This window comes from Zonotrichia leucophrys, chromosome 4, assembly GCF_028769735.1.
Source record: "Zonotrichia leucophrys gambelii isolate GWCS_2022_RI chromosome 4, RI_Zleu_2.0, whole genome shotgun sequence".
Classification (NCBI taxonomy): domain Eukaryota; kingdom Metazoa; phylum Chordata; class Aves; order Passeriformes; family Passerellidae; genus Zonotrichia; species Zonotrichia leucophrys.
The window spans coordinates 70823258-70836438 of NC_088173.1; the positions used below are offsets into that span (position 1 = coordinate 70823258).

The following is a 13181-nucleotide window of genomic DNA, read 5'->3' on the forward strand; positions in this document are numbered from 1 at the left end:
GCTCGGAGCGAAGTTTCTATTGGTCAGCAGCGAATGGGCGGGGCTTTACAGCGGCGGCGCGACTAAAGGGCCGGGGAATGGGCGTGGCCTGGTGAGGGGCGTGGCCTTGCCCAGTTCTCACGGGGGTCTGGGGCCGGATGCTGACCCGGTCCCGTTCCCTTTCCCTTTCCCTTTCCCTTCCTTGCTCCCGGTCCCGTTCCCTTTTCTCATCCCGGTCTCGTTCCTATTCCTGGTCCTTTTCTCGGTCTCGGTCCCGTTCTCGGTCCCATTCCCATTCCCCTTTCCGATCCTATTCCCGGACCCGTTTCCTTTCCTTTCCGGTTCCCGTTCCCGTTCCCATTCCCATTCCCATTCCCGTTCCCGTTCCCATTCCCGCTCCCTCCGCCGCTCCAGCCCCGCACACTCGCAGCCGCAGCGCACCCAAACTTTACTGGATCCGTCCCGCCCGTTCCCCCGCGCCCCCGGCCGATCCCGCGGCCCCGGGGCCGCCCCGCTCACTGCCCGCGGCCGTGGGCGCGCAGGCGGCGGAGCCGCAGCCGCTGCAGCCGCAGCGCCGGGTCCGGGCCCGGCCGGGGCCTCCCGGGCCGGTGGCGGCCCCGCGCCCGCGCCAGGCGGAAGCTGCACGGGGTGGGAACGTTCTCGAAGTAGACCCGGCACGGCTGCGTGGCCGCCTCGTAGCCCTCGGCCCGCGCCGTCACCTCGTACTCGCCCGGGTTCAGCAGCCGCCAGTAGTCCCCGTCCGAGGCTGCGGGGCTGGGTGTCACACCGCTGTCCCCACCCTGTCCTTGTCCCCAGCCCCGGTGCTGTTCCTGTCCTTGTCCCCAGCCCCAGTCCCGCTCTTGTCCCAACTCCATCCCTATTCCCATCCCCAATCCCATTCCTGTCCCAATCCCATCCCCATTCCCAGCCTAATCCTGCTTCCTTTGCCATCTGCAATCCCCAATCCCACTCCCCTTCCATCCCTGTCCCCAGGCCCATCACATTCCCAGTGCCATCCTATTTCCATCCCCATCTGCAATTCCCAATCCCAAATCCCATCTAATTCCTTTCCCTGTCCCCGTCCCCATTCCCATCCTCATCCCCATCCCGTCCCTGTCCTTATCCCACCCTCATTCCCAGCCTGATCCCGATCCCGTTCCCTCCCCAAACCCCGCCCCTCCGTGTCCCGGTGTCCCGGTACCGGTGCGGACGTCGTGGTTGATGCCATCCACGGAGATGATGGCGTTGGGGATGCCCAGCTCGGTGTCACTGTCCCGGACCACGCCCTTGATCCCCCGGTGCACCTGCAGGGCGTGGCACAGGTGGCACGGGTGTGTCCCCCGCTCCCGGTGCCACCTCAGCGTTTGGGGACAGCCACGTCCCGCTGCCATCCCGGTGAACCCCCCACCCTGCAATGTCCCCAGCGTGTCACCCCCATCCCCAAAGCCTTACAGAGACCCCTGGGGGTTCCCTGGCCCTGCCCTGCTCATGACACAGTGTCCCCATTGTCCCAGCACCCTCCAGACCCCACCCAGTGTCCCCATTGTCCCCAGATTCCACCCAGTGTCCCCATTGTCCCAGCAACCCCCACATCCCACCCAGTGTCCCCATTGTCCCAGCAACCCCAGACCCCCCACTCGAGACCCCTTCCCAGTGTCCCCATGGTCACAGAACCACCTGGATCCCCTCAGTGTCCCCATGTCCCAAACCCCCCAGATCCCCCATCCTGTACCCCACTTCCCCATATTCCCATGGTCTCAGCACCCCCAGACCCCCTCAGTGTCCCTGTGTCCCAGACCCCGCCAAATCCCCCACCCTGGATCCCCCAGTGTCCCCCTTGTGTAGCCTTCTGATACAAGGCTGGCGACCTGGTTTCGAGGAACAGCACGGTGACCCAAAACTCTCCAGGGTCGCTCGGGCCTATGAAACACACAGACACCAATGTGGTGGAGGGTCAAAAGGTTTTTATTATCTCTTCTCGTGGGGTTTTATAATCTAGGGGTTTTCTACGTCATAAGGGGTCTGTCTTTGCCATCTATGGTTAGTAAGGGGTGGAAATTTACTGGGTGGGGAATGGAAAGTTACCGACATCTGGTTTAGGGGGCTACATTCCTATGTTAATTTTCTTATCTAAGGGAACAGGGGCTCTGCCTTCCCGTTACACGAAATCTTCCAAACGCCTGTCCCTATCTACCACATCTCCCCCCACCTTTTTCACAAATGAATGAGGTAGTCATATACATAGGCACTGAAATGAGGTATAAGGTTGTAGTTCGGTAAGGGAAAGGGGTTTGGTAAACCTGAGTAAGTTTTTGCCAGACAAGTTTAGGACTTGTGACTGGCAGTGTTCCCTGGTTGAATTCACAGCAATTGTCGCCAGCCTATGAACAGGATGTTGGTCCGTTCCAGGCGGGTCTGAACGAATGAGACCAGCTTGTTCAGCAGGCATGGTCCAAAGGTAACCGCTAGAAGCAGCAATGCCAGTGGTCCTATTAGGGTAGAAATTAGGGTGGTTAGCCATGGTGATTGATTGAACCAGGACATGAACCAGCCCTGTTGGGCTTCCCTGTCCTTCTGCCTCTGAGCCAGTCTGTTTCGGAGTTCTGCCATGGAGTCTCTCACGACTCCTGTGTGGTCTGCATAGAAGCAGCACTCCTCTCTCAAGGCGGCACACAGGCCTCCTTGCTGCAGGAACAGGAGATCCAGACCTCGCCTGTTCTGCAAGACCACTTCCGAGAGAGAGGAGACTGACTTCTCTAGAAAGGAAATAGATTTCTCGATCCTTTGCAAGTCCTCATCGACTGTCATTTGCAGCTGGGACAGTCCTTGGTGCTGGGTCGCTAAGGCTGAGACACTCGTTGCCGTTCCTGCTGCTCCTAAACCGAGCAACATCGCAATAGTTACACCTGTTATTATTTCTCTTTTGTGGAGCTGGCTGGGTTCCTCGAAAAGGTGATACACTTCTTCATCTGTGTGGTACAGGACCCTAGGAACAATCAGAACTTGGACACAAAAGTCGTTAGAGTCATCAAATTTGGCAAGGAACACACAGGGACTCACTTGAGATTGCTGGCAAACCCACATCCCAGGTGCGGATGGGACTACCCACTTATTGTTTTTCCTGTTGGGCTTGACAACTTTGGTGCAGACGTTGCCTCTCCGCCTAGCTAGGGTTGCATTGCCAAAGCATCTGCCCTGGCCTGTGACTTGACTCAGGGTGATTCCTTTGCGAGGGGTTTCCCATCTGCACTTGTGAGGGGCATCGGCTGTGGAGTAACTGAAGGGGGTGTTTAAAGCAACTCCTTATAAAAGGGGGGTTTGACATCATAACAAAGCCAGCAGGATTCGGTTAGGTTAGGGTTGGATTCGTTCAGGGATACAAAGGTAGCTTCTAACATACGAAGGATTGGGTCTGAGTCCGACCCAGCTGCGCGGTCTGTCTGAAAGGCTTCCGCATGGCCAGTTGGGACTTTGCTGACTCTAGTGGGTAAGGTTTTAGGGTAGGTTGCGTTTCTCCCTTTCGGCACGCTTTTAATCACTTTGTTTGGTCCGACCACTCAGGGCGCCGACGGCTGGAGCCTGATAATTCACACATTCACCCTCTCTTTTGACCCTTGAAGGACTACTGTCCACCTTCTGCCTATGGCCCAACTGGGGTGATGTGGCTGCAAGACCGTCATGTTATAGCTAGTGCATTTCCGAATTTTTGGGATTTTATGGTGATTGCGATAAAAGCTTCCCTGGAGGAAGACGGGTGTTTTGCAGCCGCTGGGTGCCCAGGTGAACTGTAAGAATTTGTCGGGCTCTTGTGGATCCCACCCAGGCCCCGACGGTCTGGCATCTGTAACTATGGTTTCGCAGCCCCAGTGCCCACAATATCCCCACCCTGGGTGATTGCAGTAGCTTTTTCCTGGGTTTGAAGCTGGGCACCAGTAGGATAGGTACATGTGTGTGGCGTGTGGGGAATTGGGGTCTACCTTTGGTTGTCCTGGGAACAGGTCGGTAACGCGGAGCACGAAGGATGGGGTGTTCGGTGTGGTGATTTCCCTGAGCACCTTGTCACTACTAAGGTGTTGCATGACCCACCTGAATGGCTGATGGGGGTAGTGGTCTGGGCTGGCTCGTCCTCTGGCGACAAGCCCCAACAGCAAAATCACACAGAAACACCGTTGATGCTTGGGTCTCACCCGTGCGGGTCTCTCGGGCGCTGCCTGGCGGCTTGGTGGTCTGTCACTTTCCTCTGGGATGGGCGTGTACGCGTCACGAGGACGTCCTATGAGCATGTCCTGTAAACAGAAACTCGCAATTCTCGTCAGTCTCATTCTGCTCATTATGAAGGTCGGGCTTAATTGACTTAGGTGGACACCACCTGATTTTGCCGTCCTTTTTGACAGCCGCATATCTTCTCCCCGTGAGTATCAGCCTCCAGCCCCGTTCCCATTCACCCAGCTCGTTTCTGATTACCACCTGTGGGCCCTCCTCTAGCGCTCGGGTGGCCCAGTGTTTTTGAACGGGACTGTTTGTTTCGTCTCCCCTAGGGAACTGATTCCATGCTAGCAAAGCGGTTGCCAGCATATGCGCCTGATCTCCTGGGGGGATGGCATTGGCAAAGCCCTCTGCCTTTGCCAATACTTCTATCTTGGTTTTCAGGGTCTGATTTGCCCTCTCTACTATGGCCTGCCCGGTACTGTTATATGGGATACCTTGCACTAATGTGATGCCCCATTTTGAGACGAATTCTTGCACTGGTTTGGAGGTGAAATTGGACCCGTTGTCCGTTTTGATCTGCTTGGGGATACCAAGCCAAGCCATGGCTGTCAGCCAGTGCTGAATTGTGGCCTTGGAGTTTGTTTTGGGGTGCTGTGTGGCTATGATCGTTCCGCTATAAGTGTCCACTGTCACTGCAAGCCATGCTCGGGGCTTCAGCAGTTCACACCAGGTGAAGTCCGACTGCCAGATCTCTGAAGGCTTGAGACCTCTCGGGTTGACCCCAGTGGTCCATAGGGGTGACTTCTGGCAATAAGGACAAGTGGCTACCACACGTTTTGCGTCTGCCGTCGGGATTCTGCATTTCTTCGTCAGTGAGTTGGCTCCGATGTGGAGCGACTCGTGCAGCTGATGAGCTTCCTGCAACGTCCATACGCCTTTTGCTGCGGCGTCCGCTTTGTCGTTGCCGATCTGGAAGTAACCTTTGACTGGGTCATGGCTGTTGATGTGAATGACTGACACGGTGCCCTGTCGCGAGGAGAGTGCTTCTTCCAGCATTAGGGCTGCTGCTGATGTCGACACTCCTGGTCCTGCCATGGCTAGGCAAAGCCTTGCCACAAATATAGAGTCTGTTACTGTGTTGAGGTGTTCTTCTTGAAAGAGTCCGCACACCAAAACCACTGCTGCTGCCTCCAGTTGTTGCACTGACATTGTGGGGTCACACGCTTTGATGCAATGCCATTGCTCTCCTGCCTGCCACACTGCTGCTGCTGTTGAAGTCGTGGAGGAAGCGTCTGTGAAGACCGTTGGTCCTGGCTGCGGTCGGTCCTTGACCTTTGGCGGTATGTCCATGTCGACTACGGTCAGCAGCTGAGTCCAGGGTGGTTTGGAGGAGTAGGAGATTTCTCCTCCGAAGCCGGTGAGAGCAAGGGCTAGGTACTCCGATATTGTGGCTGACTCCGTGGTCGGCTGCTTGCGAAATGGAAGGAGGATGCTTGTCGGCTCGGTTCCTAGGTGTTTGAAGGCGAGTTTCCTGCCTTTCATGATGAGGTTAGCGATGCATTCGATTCCCGGGGAAAAAGCACGGGCAGGTCTTCCGAGAACCACCCATTGAATCGGTCGGGCCTTTTCAGAAGGTCCTTGAGCCAGTGCTCCCACTCCCCCCTCGGTGTAAAGTGAACGTATAAGTCCAGTGGCATGGCTGGGTTCCACCTGGCGAGTGTGCCCGTGGACATCTGGCTTTCGATGAAGTCGAGGGAGCTCGTTGCTTGCGGCGTCAGCTCCTTGGGTTCCCAGGGGTGCTTTCCTTTCAGGAGGTCATATAGAGGGTCCATGACCTCGGGAGGAATCAGGACGATGTTGCGAAGCCACTGCAGCGATCCCACCAGGCGTTGCACGTCGTGGAGCGTTTTGACGTCTCGACTGACCTTCACCTCAGGGGGTGTCACGTAGGAGCTTGCAATCCCCACTCCCAGGAAGGTCACGCAGGGTCCTCTCTTGATCTTTGTGCTCATGATCTCGAAACCGTTGGCCTGAAGGGTTTCCGTGATTGTGGACACCAGGTGATCTACTTGGCTTGCCGATGGTGCTGCTACCAGGATGTCGTCCATGTACTGAATGATGGTTGCGGTGGGATGGGAGTGTCGGACTGGCATCAGTGCTTTGTCCACGGTGATTTGGCATATGACAGGGCTGTCTACAAAGCCTTGTGGTAGTACCCGCCATTGGAAGCGGAGGTTGGGCCGCTCGCCATTTCGGAATGCCACGGAAAAGGTGAATAGTTCTCTGTCCTCAGGGTGCAGAGGTATTGAGAAGAAACAGTCCTTGATGTCCAGCACTGCGCACGGCCGCCCTGCAGGGATGGCTGAGTTCATGGGTAGCAGCATCTGGACTGGACCCATGGGTTGGATCGTCTTGTTCACCTCTCTCAGGTCGTGGATGTGACGATAGCCTTCTCCGGACCTTTTGGGGATCACGAATACAGGGGTGTTCCATAGGCTGGTGGAGGGTTCTATGTGACCTTTTTGCAGTTCGCGGTTGACCAGTTCCAGCAAGGCTGCCGCTCGAGGCTCTGTCAGGGGCCACTGCTCGACCCATACGGGGTCTGATGATTTCCAGGTCAATTTGATCGGCAGCGGAGGGTGTACGGCAGTGGCCCTCATGATAAATTTGTAATCCGGAATCCTAGCATGGAAAGAACGTCCCTTCCTAACAGGGGTGGAGAATTTTGCAGTATGTACGGGTGGATCGCGACTGTCTGTTCTGGTCCCTTTTTCGTATGAAGTGTTATAGCCACCAGCTGGGTGCTTTTCCATGCCCGAGACTGCCCTCCCACTCCGTTCACTGGAGGGACTTCTTTGAATTGCCAATGTCCGGGCCAATGTACTTGGGGAATAATCGTACAATCTGAACCCGTGTCCGCCCAGAACTGAAACCCTATGACGTGGGAATCCTGATTGCCGTAAAGGCGGCGTGTCCCCCACACCATCAAGGGTTCCCTCCCTATTTTCATGGCCAAGGCCACCCAGGGATCCCGCTCTGGGGCGTCTCCCGCTGGCCCTGTACCACCGGCGCAGCTTGTGGCAGTGGGGGGGTGCGAGGGTGCTGAGGGTGCTGCGTAACTCTGCCATTGCACTCTAGGTGGGGATGCAAAATTGGCTATTCCCTGTGGGGGGATAGGGTATGAGGGTCCCCTGCCCCACTGGGGGTTGCTGTAGCTGGGCCGCTGCATGTTCCAGATGGGAGGGGGCTGGACACGGCCCGGGTGCCCCCTCCCTTTCCCGTTTTCCTGAAGCCTGGATCTGCATTCCTTAGCCAAGTGCCCCTTCTTTCCACATGCCCAGCACGGTCCCCTACATCCCCCTTGGCGTGGTGGAGCAGCTGCTGATAGGCGCCTTGGCTGGGGGCAGTTTACTGCCAGGTGGCCTGCCTGGCCACACTTAAGGCATGCCATCACACTGGTTATTGCAGTGTGAACTGCTGCTTGGATGGGAGCTAGGTGCTCTTCCTTTGTAACGTGCCTGATCATGGCTGCTCTATTAGACCCGGGTGGCAGTGACCTTAAAATGTCCTTGGTGGCTGAGTTGCATTGCTGGCGCAGGCACTCTGCCAGCACGGGACCCTTCGCCTCCGAGGGTAATGAGGAGGAATCTAATGCTGCCTGAAGCCTGTCCACAAACTGAGTGAAGCTCTCACTCTCACTCTGTTTTATAGTTGACCATGGTGAAGGTTTGGCTACTACTTTTGAAGTCGCGCGAATGGCTTCCCGGGCAGCACGCGTGGCTGTCATAACCTCATGGGCCCGCAAGCCCTCAGCCTGTGCCTGGGGTGTGATCATAGTGGAGTCTCTGCCCATCAGTCTTTGTATACTGGAGCCGTGCAGTGGATGGTCAGGTCCCGTTATCTGGGCTAGCTCCTTTGTGCATTGATCCTCCCACTCCTGTTTAAAAACGATCATCCCCGCACCATCGAAAATCATTCTACACGTCTGTTTAATATCAAAAGGCAACATATCATCCCCTCCGAAAACGCCGTCAATGAGTGTGGTAACCATGGCAGAATTAATTCCCTTGTCTGCAATCGCTTTAATGACTGCTTGGACATCCTTTGGATTTACAGGGGAATAGGTCCTTCGTTGGTTTTCGCCCGCCCCCGCCAACGCGGACTGGGAACACCAGATTGGCAGACGGAGCCCATTCCGCGCAAGCTATTTTTATTTTCCGCCAATCCGTAAGCGGAGTCCGGTCTTTCTCTGATAACCCCTTCACCCACGTGGGAGCGCTGCGACTAGAGACCTTATATGCCGCTGCTCTCACTCTATTAAAGCTAGAATCCGAATTGGAATCCTCCGATTCCCTCTCAGGTCCGTCCCAGTCCGAGTCAGAGTCGGAGGCGGAAGTCGAATGACCCAGCACTTCCGGGCTGCTCTGCCTTTTTCCCGGGCTCCGACCCCGCCCCCTCCTGCGGGGGTCGGGCCGTTCCCTCCCCCTGGGGTCCCCCCGCCTCCTGCTGGGGGAGGTCCTTGCCCTATAAGGACTTAATTTGAATAGAGCGCTCTGATTGGTCTTATGCTCCACCGCGGGGGCCGCCCCTTCTCCCCGCTCTCCCGCGCATGCGTTAAGATGGCTGACTGCATTTCCGCCCCCCGCCTCCTTACTTCCGCCCTTGCCATGTGCTTCGGCGCCATTTTCAAATGCATATGGCGGGGGCGAATCTTTGCCAGTCCCGGCGGGGTCTGACAACCCGGCCGCATTCCGCGCCTCTTCCACGAGTCCCCGCCAGAACACCCACGCGTGTCCCACCCCTCCGATGGTGAGTCCGCTCTCTGGGGGGGTTCCGGTGACCGCGCCGCCGCGCGTCTGCCCGGGTCAAGAATCTCCGTGGTTTGTGTCGCCGCGCCCACCCCGAGCTGCGGCGTGGCTAATAAACAGGTTTGCGCGGCTTTCCAGGTTTCCTGCTCTTGTCGAGCTTTTTGCAGAGCCTGGATAACTTTGCCCCAGGATTTTAGGGCTTTCCCTGAACCCGAGAACATAGTGTCCTCAGCCAGGGCTTTTGTGCAATTGTCCCACACCCCCGTGTGTAGAATATCCGCTGGGCTTTCTATAGCCCCAAGCTTAATCAGTCTCGGCAACGCGAGAGTTAAATCTCTGATTTTACGTTCTACACCCCATTGTGCATGCATCTCTGTTACGACCTTAGCAATGGCTTCCATGGTCCATGCTGGTCCGGAGGTCACTCCCTCCCGCTGTAGTCGGGCCCGCCGCCACAGCCGCCGCCCTCTGTCCAGGCGAATTCCCGTTCCCCGGGCGCTGATCGGCTTCCCGGGTTTCGGCACCAGATGTTGCCTTCTGATACAAGGCTGGCGACCTGGTTCTTGAGGCAGCGGCACGGCGACCCAAACTCTCCAGGGTCGCTCGGGCCTATGAAACACGCAGACACCAATGTGGTGGATGGTCAAAAGGCCTTTATTATCTCTTCTCGTGGGGTTTTATAATCTAGGGTTTTTCTCTGTCAGAGGGGGTCTGTCTTTGCCATCTAGGGGTAAAGACAGGGGCCTTTACCAACAGGGGCCCTGCCTTCCCGTTACATCGCGAAATCTTCCGAACGCCTGACCCTATCTACCACACAAGGTGGCGCCACACGTCCCGGTGTCACGGTGCCAAGGCAGTGCCATGTTGGAGTGCCACGGTGGTGCTCTGTGTCCAGGGCTCGCAGTGCTGTGCTGGCGCTGCTGTGCCAGGATTGTGGTCGGAGTGCTGGGGTGGTGTCCCGGGGCTGGGTTTGGGGTGCCATAGCAGTGCCAGGGTTCAGGTGCCACGGCAGTGCCTCATGTCCCGGGCTCATGGTGCCGTGCCAGGGCCGGAACAGTGCCACGTTAGGGGTGCCATGCCACCGTGGCAGCACCACCCAGGCCCTACTTATTGGCATCACCCAGGTCACAGCGGTAGTAAAGCATCTGGAAGTTCAGCAAGATGCCCAGCAGCGAGGGGTACAAGGCGCCCACCTTGCGGAATCCCTGCCCCTCGTAGAGCCGCTGCGCCACCACCTGCACCACAGAGGTGCTGAGCACCACGGTGCCGTACCCGCGGGCACGGGCGAACGCCAGCACCTCCCGGCACAGCATCCGTGCCAGCCCGCGGCCCCGGTGCTCCCGGCTCACCGACATCCTCTTGAGCTCCATCTCACCGCGGCCGGCGGGCACCGCCGCCACCATGGCCGCCACGGTGCCAGCCTCTTCAACCACCCAGAAGCGGCAGTCGGGCGAGCGCTGGTACGTGCCGGGCACATCGCACAGGTCGGTGCCCAGCGCGTCGCGCACGTAGCTGTTGCAGAGCAAGCGCACCAGCACCCAGACCAGGACCAGCGCCAGCGCAAACGCTCCCAGCCCCAGCATCCATGAGCCCGTGGCCGCCCGCGCCACCACGAACGCGGCCAGCAGTGCCAGGCGCACCCGCCCCGCCCGCAGAACATACCAGAAGCAGGCCGGGGCGTATTCCAGGACGCCGCGGGTAAACAGCGCCCGCACGGCCTCAAAGTCCTGATCCTGGTACTGCCGGATGCGGAACGACGCCATGGGGGCACCTGCGGGGGCACGGAGAGGGGTTAGAGGGTGATATAGGGGGGGTGGGCAGGGGGAGATGGATCTTGGGGCGGTACAGAGGGGTCAGGGCAGTGCCCACCCTCACAGAGACAGACAGGATGTCCTGAGAGCCATCCCTGGGGTGGCACATGGGGTCAGGGCAGTGCCATGGATGGGGACCCCCCAGACCCATCCCTGGGGTGGCACAAGCGGTCAGGGCAGTGCCATGGATGGAGACCCTCCAGGATACCCCCAGATCCCATCTTTGGGATGGCACAGGGGGGTCATGGCAGTGCCCGCCCTCACAGGGACAGCCAGAGTGTCTTGAGAGCCATCCCTGGGGTGGCACATGGGGTCAGGGCAGTGCCATGGATGGGGACCCCCCAGACCCATCCCTGGCCATGGCACAAGGGGTCACGGCAGTGCCAACCTTCACAGTGACCCCTGGGGTATCCCCAGACTCATCCCTGGGGTGGCACAAGGGGTCAGGGCAGTGCCCACCCTCAAAGGGACCCTCGGGGTACCCCCAGACCCATCCCTGGCCATGCTAAAAGGCATCAGCGCAGTCCCATGGATGGGGACCACCCAGGATAGCCCCAGATTCTATTTTTGGGATGGCACAGGGGGTCAGAGCAGTGCCCGCCCTCACAGGGATCCCCAGTGTGCCCCCAGACCCATCCCTGGCATGGCACAGGGGGGTCAGGGCAGTGTCCACCCTCACAGGGACAGCCAGAGTGTCTTGAGAGCCATCCCTGGGGTGGCACAAGGGGTCAGGGCAGTGCCAACCTTCGCAGGGACCCTCGGTGTGCCCCCAGACCCATCCCTGGCGTGGCACAGGGGGGTCCGGGCAGTGCCAGTGCCGCTCCCACCCGGGGGTGCCCCAAAAACAAAGGGGAAAAAGTGTGGGGGTGTTCCTTCCTCCCCCTTGCTGGGCTCTCAGGGGTTCATCCCTCACCCCAGCTGGGCAGAGGCTTTACCTGGCACACCCGGGTGGGCACCACGAGCACTGGGGGGCACAGAGGAAGAGCTGCAGGATCTGGGGGTGCCGCCCCCCTCCCCGGGAACAAGGCACTCACCGGGAGGCGCGGCACGACCCGCCCCGGGCAAAGGTGGGCAGGGCGTGGGCACCGAGCTGTGCCCGGGACAGGGCAAAGGGGCAAAGGGCCCGGGGAGGCACGGGGACACGGGGACAGGAGGAGGCACGGAGACAGCCGGGACAGGAGCGGACAGGAGGGACAGGAGGGGACAGGAGGGGGACACGGACACAGCCCCCCGGAGGGTTTGGGGGGTCAGACCCATGCTGGGCACATCAAGGGGTCCCCAAAGTGCCCCAAACCCCGGGTTGCGGGGGGTGCCCGGCCCCAAACCCCGCCGCCCCCCCCACCTGCTGCTCCCGGCGCTGTCGCTCCTCACACCGGCACCGGCGGCTCCTCGGGGACAACCGGGGGGTCCCTCACGGCCCGAGGAGGGCTCGGTCACCCCCTGAGCACCCCCAGGGGATGTTTGTTTTATTTGTTTTGGGTGGGGGGGGTCTTTGTTTGGCGCACCCCCAGCCCGGCCTGTGCCTGCGATTTGCCGGGTGCGTTCAGCCCATCGTTCTGCGCCGCTCAGGGTGGGGGGTCCGGCGGGTTCTGGGGGGCTCCGGTGGCAGCACGGGGTGTGTGTGAGGGGGGACAGCCCCGGTTTGGGCCGTGCCGAGGCCGGCGGAGGCTCCGGTGAGCGGCGAGCGCAGGCGCCGAGCGGGAAGCGCTGCTGCCCCTGCCGATGATGCCGTAAAGAGATCCCGGAAGGTTGTGGGGTCACGGGGAGGGGGATTTGGGGGAGCGCAGGGCACGGGGGGCCGGGGAGTGGCGGGGGGACACTGCACTGTCACCCCCAAATCGCGGCGATGGGGCAGCGATGGGGGAGTGGGGTGGGGGTGCAGCCCCTCGCAGTGTTGGTGTCACAATTGTGGGGACCCCCAGCCCTGCCCAGGGTGACCCCAGGGGGCTTGGGGGGTCCCGATGATGATGCTCGCCCCCCCAGCCCCGAGCTGGAGCTCCCCGGGGGTGTCCTGGGGGTCCCGGCGGTGTTGGGGACCCCCATGAACGGCTCAGCCCAGCGCTGGGGACAGCGCCGCATTTGGGGAGGGGGACACGGTGGCATCAGGGCCCAGCAGGGCACATCCCCCCACCCTGCAGGACCGCAGGGGGGTAAAGGGGGGTCACCCCAATCCCTTTATTGTACCCTACAAACCCCCAGTGCCCCCTGGACTTTCCATGGGACTCGGGGTGCCCCATGCCGCTGCCCCCCATCTCCTGGGGGCTCAGGGGGTGCTGGCTCTGATGGTGGGGCCCGATTCCCCCCCATGACCCCATGGTCACCCCAGACCCCACCCCCGACCCTCTCTCGGTGTCCCCAAAGCCCCAGTGCCCCC

The 13181-nt window shown here is 59.8% G+C and overlaps 2 protein-coding genes across 2 annotated transcripts; both read right to left on the reverse strand.

The window, feature by feature from the left end:
- Window positions 1-180: 180 nt before the first annotated feature.
- Window positions 181-1454, reverse strand: LOC135447209 (inactive carboxypeptidase-like protein X2). The gene is made up of 2 exons (XM_064712114.1): window positions 1181-1454; window positions 181-745 (listed from the first exon to the last, which is right to left on the reverse strand). Exons 1-2 carry the CDS (start codon window positions 1368-1370, stop codon window positions 495-497), a joined length of 441 nt encoding a protein of 146 aa, XP_064568184.1. The 5' UTR covers window positions 1371-1454; the 3' UTR covers window positions 181-494.
- Window positions 1455-9632: 8178 nt separating this feature from the next.
- On the reverse strand, window positions 9633-13117 carry LOC135447208 (N-acetyltransferase 8-like). Its single transcript, XM_064712113.1, has 2 exons — window positions 12150-13117; window positions 9633-10767 (listed from the first exon to the last, which is right to left on the reverse strand). Exon 2 carries the CDS (start codon window positions 10757-10759, stop codon window positions 10100-10102), a length of 660 nt encoding a protein of 219 aa, XP_064568183.1. The 5' UTR covers window positions 10760-10767; window positions 12150-13117; the 3' UTR covers window positions 9633-10099.
- Between the last annotated feature and the right edge of the window lie 64 nt (window positions 13118-13181).

Bases quoted from the DNA above. Each gene is read 5' to 3' on its own strand.
- LOC135447209 (XM_064712114.1), bottom strand. From the start codon at position 1,370: ATGGCAGCGGGACGTGGCTGTCCCCAAACGCTGAGGTGGCACCGGGAG. The intron at 746-1,180 runs GTACCGGGACAC...CCAGCCCCGCAG, and splicing joins CAACCACGACGTCCGCACCG to CCTCGGACGGGGACTACTGG.
- LOC135447208 (XM_064712113.1), bottom strand. From the start codon at position 10,759: ATGGCGTCGTTCCGCATCCGGCAGTACCAGGATCAGGACTTTGAGGCC.